This window comes from Salmo trutta, chromosome 3, assembly GCF_901001165.1.
Source record: "Salmo trutta chromosome 3, fSalTru1.1, whole genome shotgun sequence".
Taxonomy (NCBI): domain Eukaryota; kingdom Metazoa; phylum Chordata; class Actinopteri; order Salmoniformes; family Salmonidae; genus Salmo; species Salmo trutta.
The window spans coordinates 61,331,701-61,358,258 of NC_042959.1; the positions used below are offsets into that span (position 1 = coordinate 61,331,701).

At 44.9% G+C, this 26,558-nt stretch overlaps 1 protein-coding gene across 1 annotated transcript in view; it reads left to right on the forward strand.

Moving 5' to 3' along the window:
• The window catches only part of LOC115165690 (glutamate receptor ionotropic, kainate 2), a 266,263-nt gene that overhangs the window by 218,792 nt on the left and 20,913 nt on the right, over nucleotides 1–26,558 (forward strand). The window contains exon 14 of the mRNA XM_029718979.1: nucleotides 10,968–11,193. Within this exon, the coding sequence (XP_029574839.1) occupies nucleotides 10,968–11,193 (226 nt within the window). The remainder of the gene's footprint in view (nucleotides 1–10,967; nucleotides 11,194–26,558) is intronic.

The following is a 26,558-nucleotide window of genomic DNA, read 5'->3' on the forward strand; positions in this document are numbered from 1 at the left end:
TGCTCTCCTATAGTATAGACAGTGATCCTGACCATGCTCTTGTCACACCCTGACCTTAGAGAGCCGTTTTATTTCTCTATTTGGTTAGGTCAGGGTATGATCTGGGGTGGGCATTCTATGTTGTATATTTCTTTGTTTTGGCCGAGTAGGGTTCCCAATCAGAAGCAGCTGTCTATCGTAGTCTCTGATTGGGAATCATACATAGGTAGACTTTTCACACCTGTGTTTTGTGGGTTGTTGTTTTCTGTTTTGTATTCTATACCTGACAGAACTGTGCACTTTCGTTTATTGTAATTTTTGTTTGAGAGTTTCATTGAATAATAAAAATCATGAACACTTACCACGCTGCGCTTTGGTCCACTTCTTCTTCAACTACAAAAGACAAACGTTACTGCTCTCCTAATTAAAAACAGTGATCCTGACCATGCTGTCCTATAGTATAGACAGTGATCCTCACTACGCTCTCCTGTAGTATAGATATTGATCCTGACCATGCTTTCCTATAATATAGACAGTGATCCTCACCATGGTCTTCAGTAGTATAAACATTGATGCTGACCATAATCTCCTATAGTATAGACAGTGAACCTCACCATGCTCTTCTATAGTATAGACATCGATTCTCACCATGCTCTCCTATAGTATAGACAGTGATACTCACCATGCTCTCCTATAGTATAGACAGTGATCCTCACCATATTCTCCTGTAGTATAGACAGTGATCTTCACCATATTCTCCAATAGTATAGATTGTGATCTTCACCATGCTCTCCTATAGTGTAGACAGTGATCCTCACCATGCTGTCCTATAGTATAGACAGTGATCCTCACCATGCTCTTCTGTAGAATAGACAGTGATCCTCACCATGCTGTCCTATAGTATAGACAGTGATCTTCACCATGCTCTTCTGATGTATAGACAGTGATCGTGACCATGCTCTCCTATAATATAGACAGTGATCTTCACCATGCTCTTCTTTAGTATAGACATCGATTCTCACCATGCTCTCCTATAGTATAGTTAGTATTCCTGACTATGCTCTCCTATAGTATAGACAGTGATCCTCACCATGTTCTCCTATAGTATAGACAGTGATCTTCACCATATTCTCCGATAGTATAGACAGTGATCCTCACCATGCTGTTCTGTAGTATAAACATTGATCCTGACCATGCTCTCCTTTAGAATAGACAGTGATCCTGGCCATGCTCTCCTATAGTATAGACAGTGATCCTGGCCATGCTCTCCTATAGTATAGACAGTGATCCTCACCGTTCTCTCCTATAGTGTAGACAGTGATCCTCACCATGCTCTCCTATAGTTTAGACTGTGATTTTCACTGTGCTCTTCTGTTGTATAGACAGTGATCCTGTCCATGCTCTAATATGGTATAGACATTGATCCTGACCATTCTCTACTTTTGTATAGACAGTGAGCTTGACCATGCTCTCCTATAGTATAGACAATGATCCTCACCATGCTCTTCTGCTGAATAGACAGTGATCCTCACCATGCTCTTCTGTTGAATAGACAGTAATCCTAACCATGCTCTTCCGTAGAATAGACAGTGATCCTGACCATGTTCTCCTATAGTATAGACAGTGATCCTCACAATGCAATTCATTAGTAAAGACATCAATACTCACCATGCTCTTCTATAGTATAGACAGTGATCCTCACCATGCTCTCCTATGGTATAGACAGTGATCCTCACCATGCTCTCCTATAGTATAGACAGTGATCCTCACCATTCTCTCCTATAGTATAGACGGTGATCCTCACCATGCTCTCCTATAGTATAGACAGTGATCCTCACCATTCTCTCCTATAGTATGGACAGTGATGCTCACCATGCTCTCCTATAGTATAGACAATGATCCTCACCATGCTCTCCTATGGTATAGACAGTGATCCTCACCATTCTCTCCTATAGTATGGACAGTGATCCTCACCATGCTCTCCTATAGTATAGACAGTGATCCTGCCCATTCTCTCCTATAATATAGACATTGATCCTGACCATGTTCTATAGTATAGAAAGTGATCCTCACCATGCTCTTCTGTGGTATAGACAGTGATCCTCACCATGCTCTTCTATAGTATAGACAGTGATCCTCACCATGCTCTTTTGTAGTATAGACAGTGATCCTGACCATGCTCTCCTATAGTATAGACAGTGATCCTGACCATGCTCTCCTATAGTATAGACAGTGATCCTCACTATGTTCTCCTCTAGTACAGACAGTGATCTTGACAATGCTCTCCTATAGTATAGACAGTGATCCTCACCATGCTCTCCTATAGTATAGACAGTGATCTTCACCGTGATCTTCACCATGCTCTTCTGTGGTATATACAGTGATCCTCACCATGCTCTTCTATAGAATAGACAGTGATCCTGACCATGTTCTCCTATAGTATAGACAGTGATCCTCACAATGCAATTCATTAGTAAAGACATCAATACACACCATGCTCTTCTATAGTATAGACATTGATCCTCACCATGCTCTCCTATAGTATAGACAGTGATCCTCACCATTCTCTCCTATAGTATGGACAGTGATGCTCACCATGCTCTCCTATAGTATAGACAATGATCCTCACCATGCTCTCCTATGGTATAGACAGTGATCCTCACCATTCTCTCCTATAGTATGGACAGTGATCCTCACCATTCTCTCCTATAGTATGGACAGTGATCCTCACCATGCTCTCCTAAATTATAGACAGTGATCCTGTCCATTCTCTCCTATAATATAGACATTGATCCTGACCATGTTCTATAGTATAGAAAGTGATGCTCACCATGCTCTTCTGTGGTATAGACAGTGATCCTCACCATGCTCTTCTATAGTATAGACAGTGATCCTCACCATGCTCTTTTGTAGTATAGACAGTGATCCTGACCATGCTCTCCTATAGTATAGACAGTGATCTTGACAATGCTCTCCTATAGTATAGACAGTGATCCTCACCATGCTCTTCTGTGGTATAGACAGTGATCCTCACCATGCTCTTCTATAGTATAGACAGTGATCCTCACCATGCTCTTCTATAGTATAGACAGTGATCCTCACCATGTTCTTCTGTTGTATAGACAGCGATCCTTACAATTCTCTCCTATAGTATAGACAGTGATCCTCACCATGCTCTTCTGTAGTATAGACATTGATCCTGACCATGCTCTCTTATAGTATAGACAGTGATCCTCACCATGCTCTCCTATAGAATAGACAGTGATCTTGACCGTGATCTCCTATAGTATTGACAGTGATCCTTACCATGCTCTCCTATAGTATAGACAGTGATCCTGACCATGGTCTTGTATAGTATAGACATTGTTCCTGACCATGCTCTCCTATAATATAGACAGTGATCCTGACGATACTCTTCTACAGTATAGACAGTGATCCTGACCATGCTCTCCTATAATATAGACAGTTATCCTGACGATACTCTTCTACAGTATAGACAGTGATCCTGACCATGCTCTCCTATAGTATAGACAGTGATTCTGACCATGCTCTCTTATAGTATAGACAGTGATCCTCACCATTCTCTCCTGTAGTATAGACAGTGATCCTCACCATGATCTCCTATAGTATAGACAGTGATCCTGTCCATTCTCTCTGATAGTATTGACAGTGATCCTCACCATGCTTTTCTGTTGTATAAACTGTGATCCTCACCATGCTCTTCTTTAGTATAGACATTGATCCTCACCATGCTTTTCTATAGTATAGGCAGTGATCCTTGTGGCAGCAACCACTCAATGTTAGTGGTTGCTGTTTAACAGTCTGATGGCCTTGAGATAGAAGCTGCTTTTCAGTCTCTCGGTTCCACCTGTACTGACCTCGCCTTCTGGATGATAGCGGGGTGAACAGGCAGTGGCTCGGGTGGTTGCTGTCCTTGATGATCTTTTTGGCCTTCCTGTGACATCGGGTGGTGTAGGTGTCCTGGAGGGCAGGTAGTTTGCACCCGATGATGCGTTGTGTAGACCTCACTCCCCTCTGGAGAGCCTTCCGGTTATCGGCGGAGTAGCTGCCGTACCAGGCGGTGATACAGCCCGACAGGATGCTCTCGATTGTGCATCTGTAAAAGTTAGTGAGTGTTTTTGGTGACAAGCCGAATTTCTTCAGCCTCCTGAGGTTGAAGAGGCGCTGCTGCGCCTTCTTCACCATGCTGTCTGAGTGGGTGGACCATTTCAGTTTGTCCTTGATGTGTACGCCGAGGAACTTAAAACTCTCCACTCTCTCCACTACTGTCCCGTCAATGTAGATAGGGGGCTGCTCCCTCTGCTGTTTCCTGAAGTCCACGATCATCTCTTTTGTTTTGTTGACATTGAGTGCTAGGTTATTTTCCTTGCACCACACTCCGAGGGCCCTCACCTCCTCCCTGTAGGCCGTCTCGTCGTTGTTGGTAATCAAGCCTACCACTGTAGTGTCGTCTGCCAACTTGATGATTGAGTTGGAGGCGTGCATGGCCACACAGTCATGGGTGAACAGGGAGTACAGGAGAGGGCTGAGAACGCACCCTTGTGGGGACCCAGTGTTGAGGATCAGCGGGGTGGAGATGTTGTTACCTACCCTCACCACCTGGGGGCGGCCCGTCAGGAAGTCCAGGACCCAGTTGCACAGGGCGGGGTCGAGACCCAGGATCTCGAGCTTAATGACGAGTTTGGAAGGTGCTATGGTGTTAAATGCTGAGCTGTAATCGATGAACAGCATTCTTACATAGGTATTCCTCTTGTCCAGATGGGTTAGGGCAGTGTGCAGTGTGATGGCGATTGCGTCGTCTGTGGACCTATTGGGTCGGAAAGCAAATTGGAGTGGGTCAAGGGTGTCAGGTAGGGTGGAGGTGATATGGTCCTTGACTAGTCTCTCAAAGCACTTCATGATGACGGAAGTGAGTGCTACAGGGCGGTAGTCATTTAGCTCAGTTACCTTCGCTTTCTTGGGAACAGGAACAATGGTGGCACTCTTGAAGCATGTGGGGACAGCAGACTGGGATAAGGATTGATTGAATATGTCTGTAAACACACCAGCCAGCTGGTCTGCGCATGCTCTGAGGACGCGGCCGGGGATGCCGTCTGGGCCGGCAGCCTTGCCAGGGTTAACACGTTTAAATGTTTTACTCACGTTGGCTACAGTGAAGGAGAGGCCGCAGGTTTTGGTAGCGGGCCGTGTTAGTGGCACTGCATTGTCCTCAAAGCGAGCAAAAAACTTGTTTAGTCTGTCTGGGATCAAGGCATCGTGATCCGCGACGGGGCTGATTTTTCTTTTGTAGTCAGTGATTGACTGTAGACCCTGCAACATATCTCTCGTGTCTGAGTCGTTGAATTGCGACTCCACATTGTCTCTGTACTGACGCTTAGCTTGTTTGATTGCCTAGCGGAGGGAATAGCTACACTATTTATATTCGGTCATGTTTCCGGTCGCTTTGCCCTGATTAAAAGCAGTGGTATAGACAGTGATCCTCACCATGCTCTTTTGTTGCATAGACAGTGATCCTTGCTATTCTCTCCTATAGTATAGACAGTGATCCTGACCATGCTCTCCTATTGTATAGACAGTGATCCTCACCATGCTCTCCTATAGTATGCACAGTGATCCTGACCTTTTTCTCCTATAGTGTAGACAGTGATCCTCACCATGCTCTCCTATAGTATAGACAGTGATCCTGACCATTTTCTCCTATAGTGTAGACAGTGATCCCTCTGGACCAGTTAGTCGGTGAAGCATGAGATTGGCATCTGATTCAATCAATAGACTAATTGATCAGATTAAAGTAGAGGCTCTTAAAGCGAAATAGTTCTACTTCCATTCAGGATCCATAAGTTTTCATTTCTGAAAAAAAGGAAATGCAATTTGTAATGTACATTTTCATTTTGCGGTGCTATATGTTTTTGTAATTGATGTATCTTTAATCTTCGAACATAAACCAATATAACATGATATCATGAACCTGTATTACTTTACTACCAACACAATCCCCTTTCCTTAGCAGCTGGAGAACGCATTTCCTGGACTTGGGAATTGTTCTTGTGTTTTGTCTTTATGAGCTCTACCGATCAGTTTCAACAATGTATCGTAAAAAAATATCTGTCAAAAGTAGTCTACGCAGATAATAAGTGTTGTTTGTGGTGACAGAACTGTAAGTTGTTTCTTCCTCTTTCTCCATGCCTTTGATTACAGGCTCTTTGAAAAATATGCAAAACACTTTGCAGAGCAATACGTGTTGACATGCCTAACAATAGAGAGCATGCTGGTTGTCTGTGTTGGGAGGGGGAGCTCAGGGAGAGGATGCATCTCAGTCCATCCATCTGCTTCTTACAACGCCATCACTCAACCTCCCCGAGAAAGGCCTCTCTCAAGGCCATGTGTAAAACAAGTACATGTACACGCAGACACACACACACACACACACACAGACACACACATGATACACACACACACAGACACACACACACACAGACATGAGCACACGCAGGCACACGCGCGCACATACACACACACACACACATGCGGACATGCCCACACACACACACACAAGCGAGCACACGCACATTTATACTCAAGAGACAAATTATCCTTAATTGTTATTATTTACCAAGTCACATGATTCAGGATTAGACTGTGGCCAAGCAGTGACTCACATTTCCTCCCCTGGAAAGCCTTGAGTGGGTCTGAGGTGAGAGGCAGGGGCGTCATGCACCCATTATTTTAGAGAGGGCATAAAGTACGTGAGGATGGAGGGGGGAGTATACACTGATGATACTGTCTGCAAGCACTGGAGTATCTAGCGTCCTGCCTAGCATGTCTTTGCTCCGTGGTGCACCTTGGAAGGAACCATTTACTAGGGAGAATAGGAGGGGGGGGGGGGTACTCTTTGCCTAGTCCAGTCAGTGTGCCCCCTCCGCAAAATATACCTCTGACAAAAGGTAGGCTTAAAAATGTATGTGTAGTAATTAATTTAGCATCTGAAAAAAAAACAGGACAAATCTATGGGCATGACGCCTCTGGTGAGACGGACCTGAAGGTGCTTGGCTGATTAGAGGTTATGACTTGGTACTTTCTGTATTGCACTTGTGGCTCAGGGCTAACAGCTATTAGCATCACAATGTAGAAATAATAGATTTATAAGAGGAAGGGCTTCCACAGAGGCATTATCTTCCACTTCATCTAATGAGGCCATTGGACACATTCAAATCAATTCAGAGATTTGACCCCAAAACATGATAAACAATCCAAGCAGTGAAAATGCACAACCTTGCCAAGTCCCCTTTGTGCTCGTTTGTAGTGGGGCCACAAGCCTGCAATGGCACATACTGTACCTCTATACACGTCCATGTAGAATAAAAACAGCGTTTGAACATTTGTCTCTTAAATCCTTTGTTGTTGTTGTAATGAGTTCTTTACAATCATATTTGTTTCCATCATAGTTAAATAACTAGTAGAAAAAAACACTTTATGACACTGTCATGAAGCATTATGACCATCCTGTGTCACTTCACTTGGACTAAGAAAATACAGTTTATGACAAAGTCAAGAAGTATTATGACCATCATAATCATATAAGCCAGATAGGCCTATCTGCCCTTATGTCTGTCATCAGTCAAAAAGGTGTCTTGTCCTGCTCTTAAAATCTGCTCCTGCATTCATCCCAGTCATCAGCAATAGACCATTGGGGGACATTTTACATTTTAGTTATTTAGCAGACGCTCTTATCCAGAGTGACTTTCAGTTAGTGCATTCATCTTAAGATAGCTAGGGGGGACAACCACATATTACAGGCATAGTTTGTACACTTTTCCTCAAAGTAGCTATCAGCAAAGTCAGAGATGGAAAGGGGGGGTGGGGGGGTTCAGGATTGTTCAGAAAAGTTTTTCTTCTTCTCTGAATTATATAATTACGGGTAGGTGCATGTCTGACATCAATGTGTGCGCAAATTACATTGATAATTTAACTCCTATGATCAATTTCAGAAAATGTTATATAACATTAACATACTGTTGACAAGTTGGCTTTGGTGTAATGAAATGCTTTGCTTTGTGTGGTAGGTTTTGTGGGTTTTGACACTCTTATGTCGGTGTCATAACCAGCCATAAAATAACACACAACATGTCACAACAGGTCTAAATATATGTGTCATGACAGACCTTATAGTGAAATTCTTACTTACAGGCTCTAACCAACAGTGCAATTTAAGTAAAAAAATAGGTATTAGGTGAACAATAGATGAGTAAAGAAATAAAAAACAACAGTAAATAGACAGTGAAAAATAACAGTAGCGAGGCTATATACAGTAGCGAGGCTATATACAGTAGCGAGGCTATATACAGTAGCGACGCTATAAAAGTAGCGAGGCTATAACAGTAGCGAGGCTATAACAGTAGCGAGGCTACATACAGACACCGGTTAGTCAGGCTGATTGAGGTAGTATGTACATGTAGATATGGTTAAAGTGACTATGCATATATGATGAACAGAGAGTAGCAGTAGCGTAAAATAGGGGTTGGCGGGTGGTGGGTGGTGGGACACAATGCAAATAGTCCGTGTAGCCAATGTGCGGGGGCACCGGTTAGTGGGGCTAATTGAGGTAGTATGTACATGAATGTATAGTTAAAGTGACTATGCATATATGATAAACAGACACAGTAGCAGCAGCGTAAAAGAGGGGTTGGGGGGGGGGCACACAATGCAAATAGTAGCCATTTGATTACCTGTTCAGGAGTCTTATGGCTTGGGTGTAAATGCTGTTGAGAAGCCTTTTGGTCCTAGACTTGGTGCTCCGGTACCGCTTGCCATGCGGTAGTAGAGAGAACAGTCTATGACTGGGGTGCCTGGGGTCTTTGACAGAGGAAGGTGACATAGGGCCTTCCTCTGACACCGCCTGGTGTAGAGGTCTATTCATTCATTCAGCACTTGAGTTCGAATTTCACGGTTGAGAAGGAGGTATTATGTGTGAGAGATGGAAAAAGAGAGAGCGACTCGTTTTTCTGGGAACAATGATGATGATTCTGTTTGGGAGTGCATTGCACAGCATAGTGAATGATTATTTCAGCCTTTTGAACAGATCTGGATCCCGGAGTAACGTTAGATTGTAGTGGTGCTAATCTTCAGCCACTTCAGCATGATCAAAGGATTAGGCTGAGCAGTATTCTAATCATCCCCGGCGCCCAGCGGAGACATGGAGGCGCACGTCTCCACTGAGAAGAATGTGTGATTCTGAAGACAGAGAGGCCAAGTAAGAAGAGATGAAAACCTCATTTAAAAAACAGACAGTTTGAGGAGGGGAGAGGCAAAGGAGAGGAGAGTCCAACATTTTTTTAAAACTCTGATATTTAGTTCTATAAAAACTTTTGTTCTTCGAACTGTCGTTCATATCTGCTTAAGTTACTTTCTCACAAATATAAATATACCAACTTTTCAAATATAAGCTCTGCAAATGCTCTCTCATTTAATAAATTCCAATTTAACATCTATTTGTGACCCAGTCAAACTTCAATGATCTCGATACCTGTTAGTCTTCTTCCAAATATCTCATTAGCTTTGTGTGATCAGTGCAGGTCTTTTGTAGTCGCCGGTGGTTCTGAGGGAAGCCCACCTCTGTACAATCCTGTGTGTGAGTTAGTGTTAGCTAACTATGTGGTTATCTGCCTCCCGTCCATGTATTCAGAGCCAGTGCCCCTGCCTTATCAGCAGTCTGTAGCTTGCATGCTCAATCGCCTGATTTGTCAAGGGTGCCTCCAAAAGATTCTGATAGGCACTTCGCAAATCACCCAGTTGATCTAAAATATCGACCAGCCACAAAAAGTCATTACACACAATAATGGCGGGCGGGACCTTGGAAGATGTGACTTAATTAGGTTTCAAATGCCTTCAAAAATGCCTTCAAATGTCTGGGCCCTGGGAGAGTATCACACACCCCTGAGTCTTCACTGACATTACAGCTGGAGAAAGACTACTACTGCTGACAATACTACTGCTCTTACTGATACACAATATTAACTAACTACAGAAACGGAATTGATTGATAATTCTAATGTTATTATCATTCTACTGGTACTACTACTACTACTACTACTACTACTACTACTACTACTACTACTAACGACTTATATCACTACACATAATAGGTTCATATTAATACTTTCTGTTGAGGTGTTCAATATGTACTTTGGCTGTATAGTTCATAATTGCTGTATCGCTGTAGAGCTGTAATTATTAGATATTCTTTAGATTGCCATTTTGTGAGGGTGGTTACAGTCATTAGCATGTTCTACTCTATTGCTTTGTCTGTATCTCTCTGTGTCTCTCAGTGTCTCTCTAACTCTGTGTCTGCTCAGTACGAGATAATTATTAAATGAGGGAGAAAAGCAACACCAGAAAGTCTCTTAACAATAAATTACATGTTTTCATAATGACATTTAAAAAATAATTGCATGTAAATTGTGTTCCAGGCTTTGATAGGAATGAAAACATGCCTGGTGTTTAAATGAGTGTTCTATTAACCCTTCTCTGCTTGTCTGTGTGTTTGTCTCTCTGCCAACCATGGTGTCATTGGAGAATCTATATTTTAGAGCAAGGTCTCTTATTCTGCATCACAAACTGATGAGAATATTTTTTTATATCTGCACTGATTAAATTACTTTCCTTCTGAGCTCATTCCAATTTGTTCAACCTGACAGGCACAGCTTTTGATAGGAGATGATCCTGACCAATATTTATGAATTCACCATGATATGTCTAGCTTTTGAAACAAACCTCAAAGAAATAGCATTCTGTTTTGATTGATTTAGAGTTTGTGTGTGCATCGGTACTACTGTATAAATGTCTGTTTTACACATTAATCACACCAGGAATATCACTATCAAGACCGACTCTCCTCCAACTCCTTTTATGACATTATTGAATCATAGCCTAACAGTCATCATTCTCTCTGTTTCTTCCTTGCTGTGTAGAAAACCAAGATCTCCACGTACGACAAGATGTGGGAGTTTATGAGCAGTCGAAGGCACTCTGTGATGGTGAAGGATATTGACGAAGGGATCCACCGAGTTCTCACCTCAGACTACGCCTTCCTCATGGAGTCCACCACCATCGAGTTTGTCACCCAGCGCAACTGCAACCTTACCCAGATAGGGGGTCTCATCGACTCCAAAGCCTACGGCGTGGGAACCCCCATGGGTACGTCCTCCTCTCAACATAGTACAACACACACGTAGACCTACTTCTCAAGCACAATTTCTGCAACTACTCGCGCCTATTTCGAAAGTTAGGACAAAAGACTGAGCATACTCCCACACACAGTGCATTCTGCATAACCCCGAGACATGACCCATGCAATAACATTCAGTATCATAGCACCCTGCAGTAAGATAAGGTTTATTATGCTGTTTATTAACAGCCCACTATGCTATAGCATGTTTATCATTTAATAACGCAGCAAACATACTACATATATAATGCTTTCATATTATTCAATAATCCAGCACACTAATCTATAATAGGATACCGCTGTATGGATCAAATCTAATCTAATTGTATTGGTCACGTACACAGTTTACAGCAGGTATAAAATGTGCAGCGAAATGCTTGTGTGCTAGCTTCATCAACACTGTAGTACAATAATCAATATCAAATATCAGATTTGCTCTCTCTGGCTTTTCAAACAGAATGACTCCCTTGCACTAATGGGGCTCGCTTAGTTTAAACTACTGCCAGTCCTTCTGAACATCATCTTTCGTCATGTAAGCCATGGCTCCGTGTGTGTGTGTGTGTGTGTGTGTGTGTGTGTGTGTGTGTGTGTGTGTGTGTGTGTGTGTGTGTGTGTGTGTGTGTGTGTGTGTGTGTGTGTGTGTGTGTGTGTGTGTGTGTAAGCACCCATGGACCCTGAGGGGCCAAGCAGCTGATGAAATATCTGACATAAATAAATAAATGAATGGAGAGGGTGTTGGGCGGTGGCATGCTAATTTGCATGTTGTGTGCAGAGGTGCAGGATTTGATTATGGAGCTCAGCAGCAGATTGTCTTAATCCTGTTACACATGCAGCCCCCGGCAATGGCTGCCACAAATGAAAAGGAAAAACTCCCTGTAAGTACCTGGGTTATAAGGGGAAGATCGCTCTGGGGCGTCCCTACAAGACAACTTAACACAATGACCTGCATGCAAAGGATGCTGGGTTTTTTGTATTTATTTAGGGAGATTGCGAAGTGGAGGTTGTCTTTCTTTCTATGTTTGGGAATTGTGGCTTTTATACGCTATGTAAATGAACTCTAAAAGGTTTTGGTGTAACAGTCTCCCTGTTATTTAGCTTGTTGTCTAACACATTGTTCAGTATGCAGCAGGACACATGCCTTTAGAGAATACAACACGTGTGTCCCATTTCCCTAAGAGGATGGATAATTCTGTCCTTTATAACATCAGTGGCTATTTGCTCCATTTGTGTATGTTTTACGTATTTCTAGGTCAGAAAGCACAGGGCCATTCAGTAAGTGACTGTATGAGAGAGCAGCAGAGAGGGTGTGTTTTCTCTGTGTGATTGTGTTTCCTGTGTGATTTGTCCTATAACAATATTTGTTATGTGTGACCAGGGTGTTGGTGACAGCTGGAATGGAATATGCTGCATGGATTTTGATGCATTTGCTAGGAACAATGCAGGAATGGGTTTGTCGTTTTGTGTGTGTGTGTGTGTGCGTATACGAGTGTGAGTGTATGTCTGTGCATGTGCGCATATGGCGTTCATGTGTGTGCATTTGTATTAAGTGTGTGCGGGTCTCCAAATACGTTTCTCCATATGTGTGTGTGTGTGTGTGTGTGTGTGTGTGTGTGTGTGTGTGTGTGTGTGTGTGTGTGTGTGTGTGTGTGTGTGTGTCTGTCAGGCAAAGGTTTAGGTTGTGCATCGCACACATCGTCGGTCCTAGCTGAAAAAGGATGTTTAGCATCATCACTCCCTTGTGGCCCATTCACACGGAGCAGAGAACAAGGCATTTAAATTGCTAATCCTACCCTTTTAGTACCCGTTACCATATGTGTCATGTATTCCCATACAGCCTGGCCATTTAGCATATATCTCATTGACTTTAATAGAGAGGAGTTGTCTGCCTGCATTAGTACCTGGGTGTACCTGGTTCTGAGTCCCTCTGGCAGCCGCTCCTCAAGTCTGCACTGTAATGGACAGACTTAGTGTTAGTTAGCACGGCCGTCCAGATGTTATCCATCTCTAACTCTAATGGGATATTTACTGCATTGGCAACGGCGGTTAATTCAGAGTATAACATTTAGCCCATAGAAGAGGAGAGTAGACCAGAGCGAAGTATATACATCTGGTAGCTGATGATATTAGATGAGAACAGATGAAAGTAGGACCATTGTGAAGTTGTATCTGAAGGGGATTGTTGTTGGCCTACGTAAGGTGGAGTGGAAGGAGGGAGGGACACAGGAGATGTGTAGCTGTGTGTCCACATCAGAGAGTGAAGCCCCATAGTAACCGTAGTCCTATTGTACCTATGGGGATAGATCTCCACGCTCAGCCTTTAATGTGTGTGTATGGACGTCCTCCCTGGAGAGGTCATTAAGTGGAGTCATGCACAGTAGCATATCAAACATCTGTCACAGGTTTGTTTATGCGACTCGTGCCACTCGGCCGCTTGTGAGGAAACTGTTATTTCCTCTGCTTCATACATCCATATCTCAGGAGGCTTTGTCTCTGCCCTCCTTCCTTCCCTCGTCTATCTTTCTCTCTCTGTCTCTCTCTCCCCTGCCTATCTCTCTCTTTGCCCCCTTCTCTCTCTCTCTCTTTCTCTCTCTTCCTTTTTCATTTTGTTTCATTAGGCCTTCTTAATCTCTTACAGTATTAGGGAAGTGTATATTTTGCATGTCATCAGGCTGGCATTTCGTGCCGTGCAGTGCGGGGAAGTTGTCTCAATGGTGGGTCGTTTAGCTCCAGATCATAAACGACAGAGAACATCTCTGTAAGACCTGAATGGAATGCTGGGAAATGGGACATCTCCGAGGGCGTGACCCGCCTTCTGTTTGAGCAGTGACCTTCCTGTCCTAGTCCTGTACATCAAAAAGAGAGAGCGAGAGAGAGAGAGAGAGCGAGAGAGAGAGAAAGAGGGAGGAGAAAGAGGAAAGGGATATGGGGTATGAGGACAAATGGAGAAAATATGACAGACCTGGCTGGGGCGGAATGTAGATGTCAGTCTAGAAGAGTCTGTGAACTACAGTTTACCAGACAGTACATGAGAGCACAATCAAAGCACATGGTGGAATATGTTTGCGGAAATGTTTTGATAATAACAGTATTCTCCAGGCATTTAGAGGTAATTGTAGGCCCTGAAAGTAATAATTTTAAATATTTACACACATCCATTTACTCTCTTTTATATTTCCCCCTGATCGACTAAACATGCAAAACAAATCTGGAGCTGTATTACAAAGAAGGAAAACAACATCTTAGAACAAGGCTAAAAATACAACATATACTTGAGCGTGCCAGGAACATTTTCCATGCTGTTTTGTGGAGACACAATGCATTAGAGATTGGTGTGCTATTACTCGCTTTGATCTGACAGATTACAGCTATGTGTCTTATTCTGGATTCACAATGGTCTGTCAGTTCCCTCTCCTATGTTTCTTCTGTTGGAGAATTAAGGCTCTACATTTATGGCTACCCCATGCTGCGAGGGCCTGTTTTTCAGCTCTTCACATTTACATATTCTGTTTATCGCTGAGAAACACAACGGTGCTAAACTTTCTCCTCCATCTCTCACCCAGTAAGACTCAATAGAGAGTACTTCATTTCCATTTTCTAACCGCTTCTTCACCCATCACATCATTGGAAGAAACAAGAGAATACACAGTATATATTAACCACAATACAAAGATTCTGTGGACTCTATATCGATCTCAGGCTACTGTCAACACATTTCAATGTTAGTTAACTTTTTTCACATTTTTTCAAGAAAAGTTGCTATACCTTTGCACACATTGGCGTAAGTCACAATTCAAATCAAGCTGGGAATTCATCAAATGACATACATGTTGTAGTTCGGGTAGCTTACACTTGTCATCCTCCTTCACATTGTGAGAGGGTATGCAGAGATCATTATCTAAAGACAGTTGGACCACAACCACATGATTTCACTGTCCATTTAGTTGTTATGGAGGATTATGAAGTGCAGACAATGACATTCTATATTCTACTGAAATGCCGTGTTCCACTGCCCTGCAGAATATTTATGTTTGGCCTCTGCAGCAGTGCTGTTCAATTGACAGAATTGAATAATTAAACCAGCCATAAACTGAGCCAGCACAATGTGATATCATGCTGGAGCTTTGCTGGATCAGAAAATCCTCATATTAATGTCTCCCAATTCTGGGTTCTCTGGGGTTTCTCATGTTGTTTTGCTACCATAGACCTGGCTCTGGCTGGTATTTCAGGGCTGCCTTTTCCTTAGTTTCCTCAGTCCTAGGGCTGCAGGTAGAGAGTGAATGATCTGACACACACAGGGCTAGCTACAGTAGTGAGTTATCTGACACACACAGGGCTAGCTACAGTAGTGAGTGATCTGACACACACAGGGCTAGCTACAGTAGTGAGTGATCTGACACACACAGGGCTAGCTACAGTAGTGAGTTATCTGACACACACAGGGCTAGCTACAGTAGTGAGTGATCTGACACACACAGGGCTAGCTACAGTAGTGAGTGATCTGACACACACAGGGCTAGCTACAGTAGTGAGTTATCTGACACACACAGGGCTAGCAACAGTAGTGAGTTATCTGACACACACAGGGCTAGCTACAGTAGTGAGTTATCTGACACACACAGGGCTAGCTACAGTAGTGAGTGATCTGACACACACAGGGCTAGCTACAGTAGTGAGTTATCTGACACACACAGGGCTAGCAACAGTAGTGAGTTATCTGACACACACAGGGCTAGCTACAGTAGTGAGTTATCTGACACACACAGGGCTAGCTACAGTAGTGAGTGATCTGAAACACAGGGCTAGCTACAGTAGTGAGTGATCTGACACACACAGGGCTAGCTACAGTAGTGAGTTATCTGACACACACAGGGCTAGCTACAGTAGTGAGTGATCTGACACACACATGGCTAGCTACAGTATTGAGTGATCTGACACACACAGGGCTAGCTACAGTAGTGAGTTATCTGACACACACAGGGCTAGCTACAGTAGTGAGTGATCTGACACACACAGGGCTAGCTACAGTAGTGAGTTATCTGACACACACAGAACTAGCTACAGTAGTGAGTGATCTGACACACACAGGGCTAGCTACAGTAGTGAGTGATCTGACACACACAGGGCTAGCTACAGTAGTGAGTGATCTGACACACACAGGGCTAGCTACAGTAGTGAGTGATCTGACACAAACAGGGCTAGCTACAGCAGTTAGTGATCTCTCACACACAGGGCTAGCTACAGCAGTGAGTGATCTGACAAAAACAGGGCTAGCTACAGTAGTGAGTGATCTGACACACACAGGGCTAGCTACAGTAGTGAGTGATCTGACACACACAGGGCTAGCTACAGTAGTGAGTGATCTGACACACACAGGGCTAGCTACAGTAGTGAGTGATCTGACACAAACAGGGCTAGCTACAGCAGTTAGTGATCTCTCACACACAGGGCTAGCTACAGCAGTGAGTGATCTGACAAAAACAGGGCTAGCTACAGTAGTGAGTGATCTGACACACACAGGGCTAGCTACAGCAGTGAGTGATCTGACACACACAGGGCTAGCTACAGTAGTGAGTGATCTGACACACACAGGGCTAGCTACACTAGTGAGGGATCTGACACACACAGGGCTAGCAACAGTAGTGAGTTATCTGACACACACTGGGCAAGCTACAGTAGTGAGTGATCTGACACAAACAGGGCTAGCTACAGCAGTGAGTGATATGACACACACAGGGCTAGCTACAGCAGTGAGTGATATGACACACACAGGGCTAGCTACATTAGTGAGTGATCTGACACACACAGGGCTAGCTACAGTAGTGAGTGATCTGACACACACAGGGCTAGCTACAGTAGTGAGTGATATGACACACACAGGGCTAGCTACAGTAGTGAGTGATGTGACACGCACAGGGCTAGCTACAGTAGTGAGTGATCTGACACACACAGGGCTAGCTACAGTAGTGAGTGATATGACACACACAGGGCTAGCTACAGTAGTGAGTGATGTGACACACACAGGGCTAGCTACAGTAGTGAGTGATATGACACACACAGGGCTAGCTACAGTAGTGAGTGATGTGACACGCACAGGGCTAGCTACAGTAGTGAGTGATCTGACACACACAGGGCTAGCTACAGTAGTGAGTGATATGACACACACAGGGCTAGCTACAGTAGTGAGTGATGTGACACGCACAGGGCTAGCTACAGTAGTGAGTGATGTGACACGCACAGGGCTAGCTACAGTAGTGAGTGATGTGACACGCACAGGGCTAGCTACAGTAGTGAGTGATGTGACACGCACAGGGCTAGCTACAGTAGTGAGTGATCTGACACACACATGGCTAGCTACAGTAGTGAGTGATATGACACACACAGGGCTAGCTACAGTAGTGAGTGATGTGACACGCACAGGGCTAGCTACAGTAGTGAGTGATGTGACACACACAGGGCTAGCTACAGTAGTGAGTGATGTGACACGCACAGGGCTAGCTACAGTAGTGAGTGATGTGACACGCACAGGGCTAGCTACAGTAGTGAGTGATATGACACACACAGGGCTAGCTACAGTAGTGAGTGATGTGACACACACAGGGCTAGCTACAGTAGTGAGTGATATGACACACACAGGGCTAGCTACAGTAGTGAGTGATCTGACACACACAGGGCTAGCTACAGTAGTGAGTGATATGACACACACAGGGCTAGCTACAGTAGTGAGTGATGTGACACACACAGGGCTAGCTACAGTAGTGAGTGATGTGACACACACAGGGCTAGCTACAGTAGTGAGTGATGTGACACGCACAGGGCTAGCTACAGTAGTGAGTGATGTGACACACACAGGGCTAGCTACAGTAGTGAGTGATGTGACACACACAGGGCTAGCTACAGTAGTGAGTGATGTGACACACACAGGGCTAGCTACAGTAGTGAGTGATGTGACACACACAGGGCTAGCTACAGTAGTGAGTGATGTGACACACACAGGGCTAGCTACAGTAGTGAGTGATGTGACACACACAGGGCTAGCTACAGTAGTGAGTGATGTGACACACACAGGGCTAGCTACAGTAGTGAGTGATGTGACACACACAGGGCTAGCTACAGTAGTGAGTGATGTGACACGCACAGGGCTAGCTACAGTAGTGAGTGATGTGACACGCACAGGGCTAGCTACAGTAGTGAGTGATGTGACACACACAGGGCTAGCTACAGTAGTGAGTGATGTGACACACACAGGGCTAGCTACAGTAGTGAGTGATGTGACACACACAGGGCTAGCTACAGTAGTGAGTGATGTGACACACACAGGGCTAGCTACAGTAGTGAGTGATGTGACACACACAGGGCTAGCTACAGTAGTGAGTGATGTGACACGCACAGGGCTAGCTACATTAGTGAGTGATGTGACACTCACAGGGCTAGCTACAGTAGTGAGTGATGTGACACGCACAGGGCTAGCTACAGTAGTGAGTGATGTGACACACACAGGGCTAGCTACAGTAGTGAGTGATGTGACACGCACAGGGCTAGCTACAGTAGTGAGTGATGTGACACACACAGGGCTAGCTACAGTAGTGAGTGATGTGACACACACAGGGCTAGCTACAGTAGCTGTTGTATGAATGTGACCCCTGAAGATAAATATATTTAGATGGAAATTAATTATACGAGAGTTAGTGCTGCGTGTTTCACATTAGTTATCACCATGGGGATAGATGTTTTGAAACATGTACGCTGGGCTCTGCCTGTCTGTTGTTGATCTGATAAAAGAGAGGGAGAGACACACACACAAAGCCTTGAGATGACGATGAAGGACATAACACATCTAAAAGTATTCAAAGGTGGCATGGTGATCGCAGCACCACTGTTCTCTGCTCTTCAGGCATAGCAACAGCACAGTGAGGAAGTGTTACTATGGAGATTGTCAATCACTGCGTGCCTTTTTGTCTGCCCAGCTCCTGCTGCTATAGTATTGGTCCTCATACATACTAACAAGTAGCATTGTATTGTTCCCTGCATGGCTGCTTCTCAACAAACAGCCTTGATACTTAATATTCATCAGGCAATATCCATGTGTTGTTTTCCCCTCTCCTCAACACAAGCTGGCTATAGTTCTGAAGAGTTATTGTCCCCTCTTCTCAACACCATGCTGGCTATAGTCCTGAAGACTTGTTTTCCCCTCTCCTCAACACCAAGCTGGTTATAGTTCTGAAGAGTTGTTTTCCCCTCTCCTCAACACCAAGCTGGCTATAGTTCTGAAGAGTTGTTCTCCCCTCTCCTCAACACCAAGCTGGCTATAGTTCTGAAGAGTTGTTTTCCCCTCTCCTCAACACCAAGCTGGCTATAGTTCTGAAGAGTTGTTCTCCCCTCTCCTCAACACCAAGCTGGCTATAGTTCTGAAGAGTTGTTCTCCCCTCTCCTCAACACCAAGCTGGCTATAGTTCTGAAGAGTTGTTTTCCCCTCTCCTCAACACCAAGCTGGCTATAGTTATGAAGAGTTGTTTTCCCCTCTCCTCAACACCAAGCTGGCTATAGTTCTGAAGAGTTGTTCTCCCCTCTCCTCAACACCAAGCTGGCTATAGTTCTGAAGAGTTCTTTTCCCCTCTCCCCAACACCAAGCTGGTTATAGTTCTGAAGAGTTGTTCTCCCCTCTCCTCAACACCAAGCTGGCTATAGTTCTGAAGAGTTGTTTTCCCCTCTCCTCAACACCAAGCTGGCTATAGTTCTGAAGAGTTGTTCTCCCCTCTCCTCAACACAAGCTGGCTATAGTTCTGAAGAGTTGTTTTCCCCTCTCCTCAACACAAGCTGGCTATAGTTCTGAAGAGTTGTTTTCCCCTCTCCTCAACACCAAGCTGGCTATAGTTCTGAAGAGTTGTTCTCCCCTCTCCTCAACACCAAGCTGGCTATAGTTCTGAAGAGTTGTTTTCCCCTCTCCTCAACACCAAGCTTGCTATAGTTCTGAAGAGTTGTTCTCCCCTCTCCTCAACACCAAGCTGGCTATAGTTCTGAAGAGTTGTTTTCCCCTCTCCTCAACACCAAGCTGGCTATAGTTCTGAAGAGTTGTTCTCCCTTCTCCTCAACACCAAGCTGGCTATAGTTCTGAAGAGTTGTTTTCCCCTCTCCTCAACACCAAGCTGGCTATAGTTCTGAAGAGTTGTTTTCCCCTCTCCTCAACACCAAGCTGGTTATAGTTCTGAAGAGTTGTTTTCCCCTCTCCTCAACACCAAGCTGGCTATAGTTCTGAAGAGTTGTTTTCCCCTCTCCTCAACACCAAGCTGGCTATAGTTCTGAAGAGTTGTTCTCCTCTCTCCTCAACACCAAGCTGGCTATAGTTCTGAAGAGTTGTTTTCCCCTCTCCTCAACACCAAGCTGGCTATAGTTCTGAAGAGTTGTTTTCCCCTCTCCTCAACACCAAGCTGGCTATAGTTCTGAAGAGTTGTTTTCCCCTCTCCTCAACACCAAGCTGGCTATAGTTCTGAAGAGTTGTTCTCCCCTCTCCTCAACACAAGCTGGCTATAGTTCTGAAGAGTTGTTTTCCCCTCTCCTCAACACAAGCTGGCTATAGTTCTGAAGAGTTGTTTTCCCCTCTCCTCAACACCAAGCTGGCTATAGTTCTGAAGAGTTGTTCTCCCCTCTCCTCAACACCAAGCTGGCTATAGTTCTGAAGAGTTGTTCTCCCCTCTCCTCAACACCAAGCTGGCTATAGTTCTGAAGAGTTGTTTTCCCCTCTCCTCAACACCAAGCTTGCTATAGTTCTGAAGAGTTGTTCTCCCCTCTCCTCAACACCAAGCTGGCTATAGTTCTGAAGAGTTGTTTTCCCCTCTCCTCAACACCAAGCTGGCTATAGTTCTGAAGAGTTGTTCTCCCCTCTCCTCAACACCAAGCTGGCTATAGTTCTGAAGAGTTGTTCTCCCCTCTCCTCAACACCAAGCTGGCTATAGTTCTGAAGAGTTGTTTTCCCCTCTCCTCAACACCAAGCTGGCTATAGTTCTGAAGAGTTGTTCTCCCCTCTCCTCAACACCAAGCTGGCTATAGGTCTGAAGAGTTGTTTTCCCCTCTCCTCAACACCAAGCTGGCTATAGTTCTGAAGAGTTGTTTTCCCCTCTCCTCAACACCAAGCTGGCTATAGTTCTGAAGAGTTGTTCTCCCCTCTCCTCAACACCAAGCTGGCTATAGTTCTGAAGAGTTGTTTTCCCCTCTCCTCAACACCAAGCTGGCTATAGTTCTGAAGAGTTGTTTTCAACTCTCCTCAACACCAAGCTGGCTGTAGTTCTGAAGAGTTGTTCTCCCCTCTCCTCAACACAAAGCTGGTTATAGTTCTGAAGAGTTGTTTTCCCCTCTCCTCAACACCAAGCTGGTTATAGTTCTGAAGAGTTGTTTTCCCCTCTCCTCAACACCAAGCTGGCTATAGTTCTGAAGAGTTGTTTTCCCCTCTCCTCAACACCAAGCTGGCTATAGTTCTGAAGAGTTGTTCTCCTCTCTCCTCAACACCAAGCTGGCTATAGTTCTGAAGAGTTGTTTTCCCCTCTCCTCAACACCAAGCTGGCTATAGTTCTGAAGAGTTGTTTTCCCCTCTCCTCAACACCAAGCTGGCTATAGTTCTGAACAGTTGTTCTCCCCTCTCCTCAACTCCAAGCTGGCTATAGTTCTGAAGAGTTGTTTTCCACTCTCCTCAACACAAGCTGGCTATAGTTCTGAAGAGTTGTTTTCCCCTCTCCTCAACACAAGCTGGCTATAGTTCTGAAGAGTTGTTCTCCCCTCTCCTCAACACCAACCTGGCTACATTTCTGAAGAGTTGTTTTCCCCTCTCCTCAACACAAGCTGGCTACATTTCTGAAGAGCTGTTTTCCCCTCTCCTCAACACCAAGCTAGTTATAGTTCTGAAGAGTTGTTTTCCCCTCTCCTCAACACCAAGCTGGCTATAGTTCTGAAGAGTTGTTTTCCCCTCTCCTCAAAACCAAGCTGGCAATAGTTCTGAAGAGTTGTTTTCCCCTCTCCTCAACACCAAGCTGGCTATAGTTCTGAAGAGTTGTTCTCCCATCTCCTCAACACCAAGCTGGCTATAGTTCTGAAGAGTTGTTCTCCCCTCTCCTCAACACCAAGCTGGCTATAGTTCTGAAGAGTTGTTCTCCCCTCTCCTCAACACCAAGCTGGCTATAGTTCTGAAGAGTTGTTTTCCCCTCTCCTCAACACCAAGCTGGCTATAGTTCTGAAGAGTTGTTCTCCCCTCTCCTCAACACCAAGCTGGCTATAGTTCTGAAGAGTTGTTTTCCCCTCTCCTCAACACCAAGCTGGCTATAGTTCTGAAGAGTTGTTTTCTCCTCTCCTCAACACCAAGCTGGCTATAGTTCTGAAGAGTTCAACTCCCCTCTCCTCAACACCAAGCTGGCTATAGTTCTGAAGAGTTGTTTTCCCCTCTCCTCAACACCAAGCTGGCTATAGTTCTATAGAGTTGTTTTCCCCTCTCCTCAACACCAAGCTGGCTATAGTTCTGAAGAGTTGTTCTGCCCTCTCCTCAACACCAAGCTGGCTATAGTTCTGAAGAGTTGTTTTCCCCTCTCCTCAACACCAAGCTGGCTATAGTTCTGAAGAGTTGTTTTCCCCTCTCCTCAACACCAATCTGGCTATAGTTCTGAAGAGTTGTTTTCCCCTCTCCTCAACACCAAGCTGGCTATAGTTCTGAAGAGTTGTTTTCCCCTCTCCTCAACACCAATCTGGCTATAGTTCTGAAGAGTTGTTTTCCCCTCTCCTCAACACCAAGCTGGTTATAGTTCTGAAGAGTTGTTTTCCCCTCTCCTCAACACCAAGCTGGCTATAGTTCTGTAGAGTTGTTCTCCCCTCTCCTCAACACCAAGCTGAGTATAGTTCTGAAGAGTTGTTTTCCCCTCTCCTCAACACCAAGCTAGCTATAGTTCTGAAGAGTTGTTTTCCCATCTCCTCAACACCAAGCTGGCTATAGTTCTGAAGAGTTGTTTTCCCCTCTCCTCAACACCAAGCTGGCTATAGTTCTGAAGAGTTGTTTTCCCCTCTATTCAACACCAAGCTGGCTATAGTTCTGAAGAGTTGTTCTCCCCTCTCCTCAACACCAAGCTGGCTATAGTTCTGAAGAGTTGTTTTCCCCTCTCCTCAACACCAAGCTGGCTATAGTTCTGAAGAGTTGTTTTCCCCTCTCCTCAACACCAAGCTGGCTATAGTTCTGAAGAGTTGTTCTCCCCTCTCCTCAACACCAAGCTGAGTATAGTTCTGAAGAGTTGTTTTCCCCTCTCCTCAACACCAAGCTAGCTATAGTTCTGAAGAGTTGTTTTCCCATCTCCTCAACACCAAGCTGGCTATAGTTCTGAAGAGTTGTTTTCCCCTCTCCTCAACACCAAGCTGGCTATAGTTCTGAAGAGTTGTTTTCCCCTCTATTCAACACCAAGCTGGCTATAGTTCTGAAGAGTTGTTCTCCCCTCTCCTCAACACCAAGCTGGCTATAGTTCTGAAGAGTTGTTTTCCCCTCTCCTCAACACCAAGCTGGCTATAGTTCTGAAGAGTTGTTTTCCCCTCTCCTCAACACCAAGCTGGCTATAGTTCTGAAGAGTTGTTCTCCCCTCTCCTCAACACCAAGCTGGCTATAGTTCTGAAGAGTTGTTCTCCCCTCTCCTGAACACCAACCTGGCTATAGTTCTGAAGAGTTGTTTTCCCCTCTCCTCAACACCAAGCTGGCTATAGTTCTGAAGAGTTGTTTTCCCCTCTCCTCAACACCAAGCTGGCTATAGTTCTGAAGAGTTGTTCTCCCCTCTCCTCAACACCAAGCTGGCTATAGTTCTGAAGAGTTGTTCTCCCCTCTCCTCAACACCAAGCTGGCTATAGTTCTAAAGAGTTGTTTTCCCCTCTCCTCAACACCAAGCTGGCTATAGTTCTGAAGAGTTGTTTTCCCATCTCCTCAACACCAAGCTGGTTATAGTTCTGAAGAGTTGTTCTCCCCTCTCCTCAACACCAAGCTGGCTATAGTTCTGAAGAGTTGTTCTGCCCTCTCCTCAACACCAAGCTGGCTATAGTTCTGAAGAGTTGTTTTCCCATCTCCTCAACACCAAGCTGGTTATAGTTCTGAAGAGTTGTTTTCCCCTCTCCTCAACACCAAGCTGGCTATAGTTCTGAAGAGTTGTTCTGCCCTCTCCTCAACACCAAGCTGGCTATAGTTCTGAAGAGTTGTTCTCCCCTCTCCTCAACACCAAGCTGGCTATAGTTCTGAAGAGTTGTTTTCCCCTCTCCTCAACACCAAGCTGGCTGTAGTTCTGAAGAGTTGTTCTCCCCTCTCCTCAACACAAAGCTGGCTATAGTTCTGAAGAGTTGTTTTCCCCTCTCCTCAACACCAAGCTGGCTATAGTTCTGAAGAGTTGTTTTTGCCTCTCCTCAACACCAAGCTGGCTATAGTTCTGAAGAGTTGTTTTCACCTCTCCTCAACACCAAGCTGGCTATAGTTCTGAAGAGTTGTTCTCCCCTCTCCTCAACACCAAGCTGGCTATAGTTCTGAAGAGTTGTTGTCCCCTCTCCTCAACACCAAGCTGGCTATAGTTCTGAAGAGTTGTTTTCCCCTCTCCTCAACACCAAGCTGGCTATAGTTCTGAAGAGTTGTTCTCCCCTCTCCTCAACACAAGCTGGCTATAGTTCTGAAGAGTTGTTTTCCCCTCTCCTCAACACAAGCTGGCTATAGTTCTGAAGAGTTGTTTTCCCCTCTCCTCAACACCAAGCTGGCTATAGTTCTGAAGAGTTGTTCTCCCCTCTCCTCAACACCAAGCTGGCTATAGTTCTGAAGAGTTGTTCTCCCCTCTCCTCAACACCAAGCTGGCTATAGTTCTGAAGAGTTGTTTTCCCCTCTCCTCAACACCAAGCTTGCTATAGTTCTGAAGAGTTGTTCTCCCCTCTCCTCAACACCAAGCTGGCTATAGTTCTGAAGAGTTGTTTTCCCCTCTCCTCAACACCAAGCTGGCTATAGTTCTGAAGAGTTGTTCTCCCCTCTCCTCAACACCAAGCTGGCTATAGTTCTGAAGAGTTGTTCTCCCCTCTCCTCAACACCAAGCTGGCTATAGTTCTGAAGAGTTGTTTTCCCCTCTCCTCAACACCAAGCTGGATATAGTTCTGAAGAGTTGTTCTCCCCTCTCCTCAACACCAAGCTGGCTATAGGTCTGAAGAGTTGTTTTCCCCTCTCCTCAACACCAAGCTGGCTATAGTTCTGAAGAGTTGTTTTCCCCTCTCCTCAACACCAAGCTGGCTATAGTTCTGAAGAGTTGTTCTCCCCTCTCCTCAACACCAAGCTGGCTATAGTTCTGAAGAGTTGTTCTCCCCTCTCCTCAACACCAAGCTGGCTATAGTTCTGAAGAGTTGTTCTCCCCTCTCCTCAACACCAAGCTGGCTATAGTTCTGAAGAGTTGTTTTCCCCTCTCCTCAACACCAAGCTGGCTATAGTTCTGAAGAGTTGTTCTCCTCTCTCCTCAACACCAAGCTGGCTATAGTTCTGAAGAGTTGTTTTCCCCTCTCCTCAACACCAAGCTGGCTATAGTTCTGAAGAGTTGTTTTCCCCTCTCCTCAACACCAAGCTGGCTATAGTTCTGAAGAGTTGTTTTCCCCTCTCCTCAACACCAAGCTGGCTATAGTTCTGAAGAGTTGTTCTCCCCTCTCCTCAACACAAGCTGGCTATAGTTCTGAAGAGTTGTTTTCCCCTCTCCTCAACACAAGCTGGCTATAGTTCTGAAGAGTTGTTTTCCCCTCTCCTCAACACCAAGCTGGCTATAGTTCTGAAGAGTTGTTCTCCCCTCTCCTCAACACCAAGCTGGCTATAGTTCTGAAGAGTTGTTCTCCCCTCTCCTCAACACCAAGCTGGCTATAGTTCTGAAGAGTTGTTTTCCCCTCTCCTCAACACCAAGCTTGCTATAGTTCTGAAGAGTTGTTCTCCCCTCTCCTCAACACCAAGCTGGCTATAGTTCTGAAGAGTTGTTTTCCCCTCTCCTCAACACCAAGCTGGCTATAGTTCTGAAGAGTTGTTCTCCCCTCTCCTCAACACCAAGCTGGCTATAGTTCTGAAGAGTTGTTCTCCCCTCTCCTCAACACCAAGCTGGCTATAGTTCTGAAGAGTTGTTTTCCCCTCTCCTCAACACCAAGCTGGCTATAGTTCTGAAGAGTTGTTCTCCCCTCTCCTCAACACCAAGCTGGCTATAGGTCTGAAGAGTTGTTTTCCCCTCTCCTCAACACCAAGCTGGCTATAGTTCTGAAGAGTTGTTTTCCCCTCTCCTCAACACCAAGCTGGCTATAGTTCTGAAGAGTTGTTCTCCCCTCTCCTCAACAC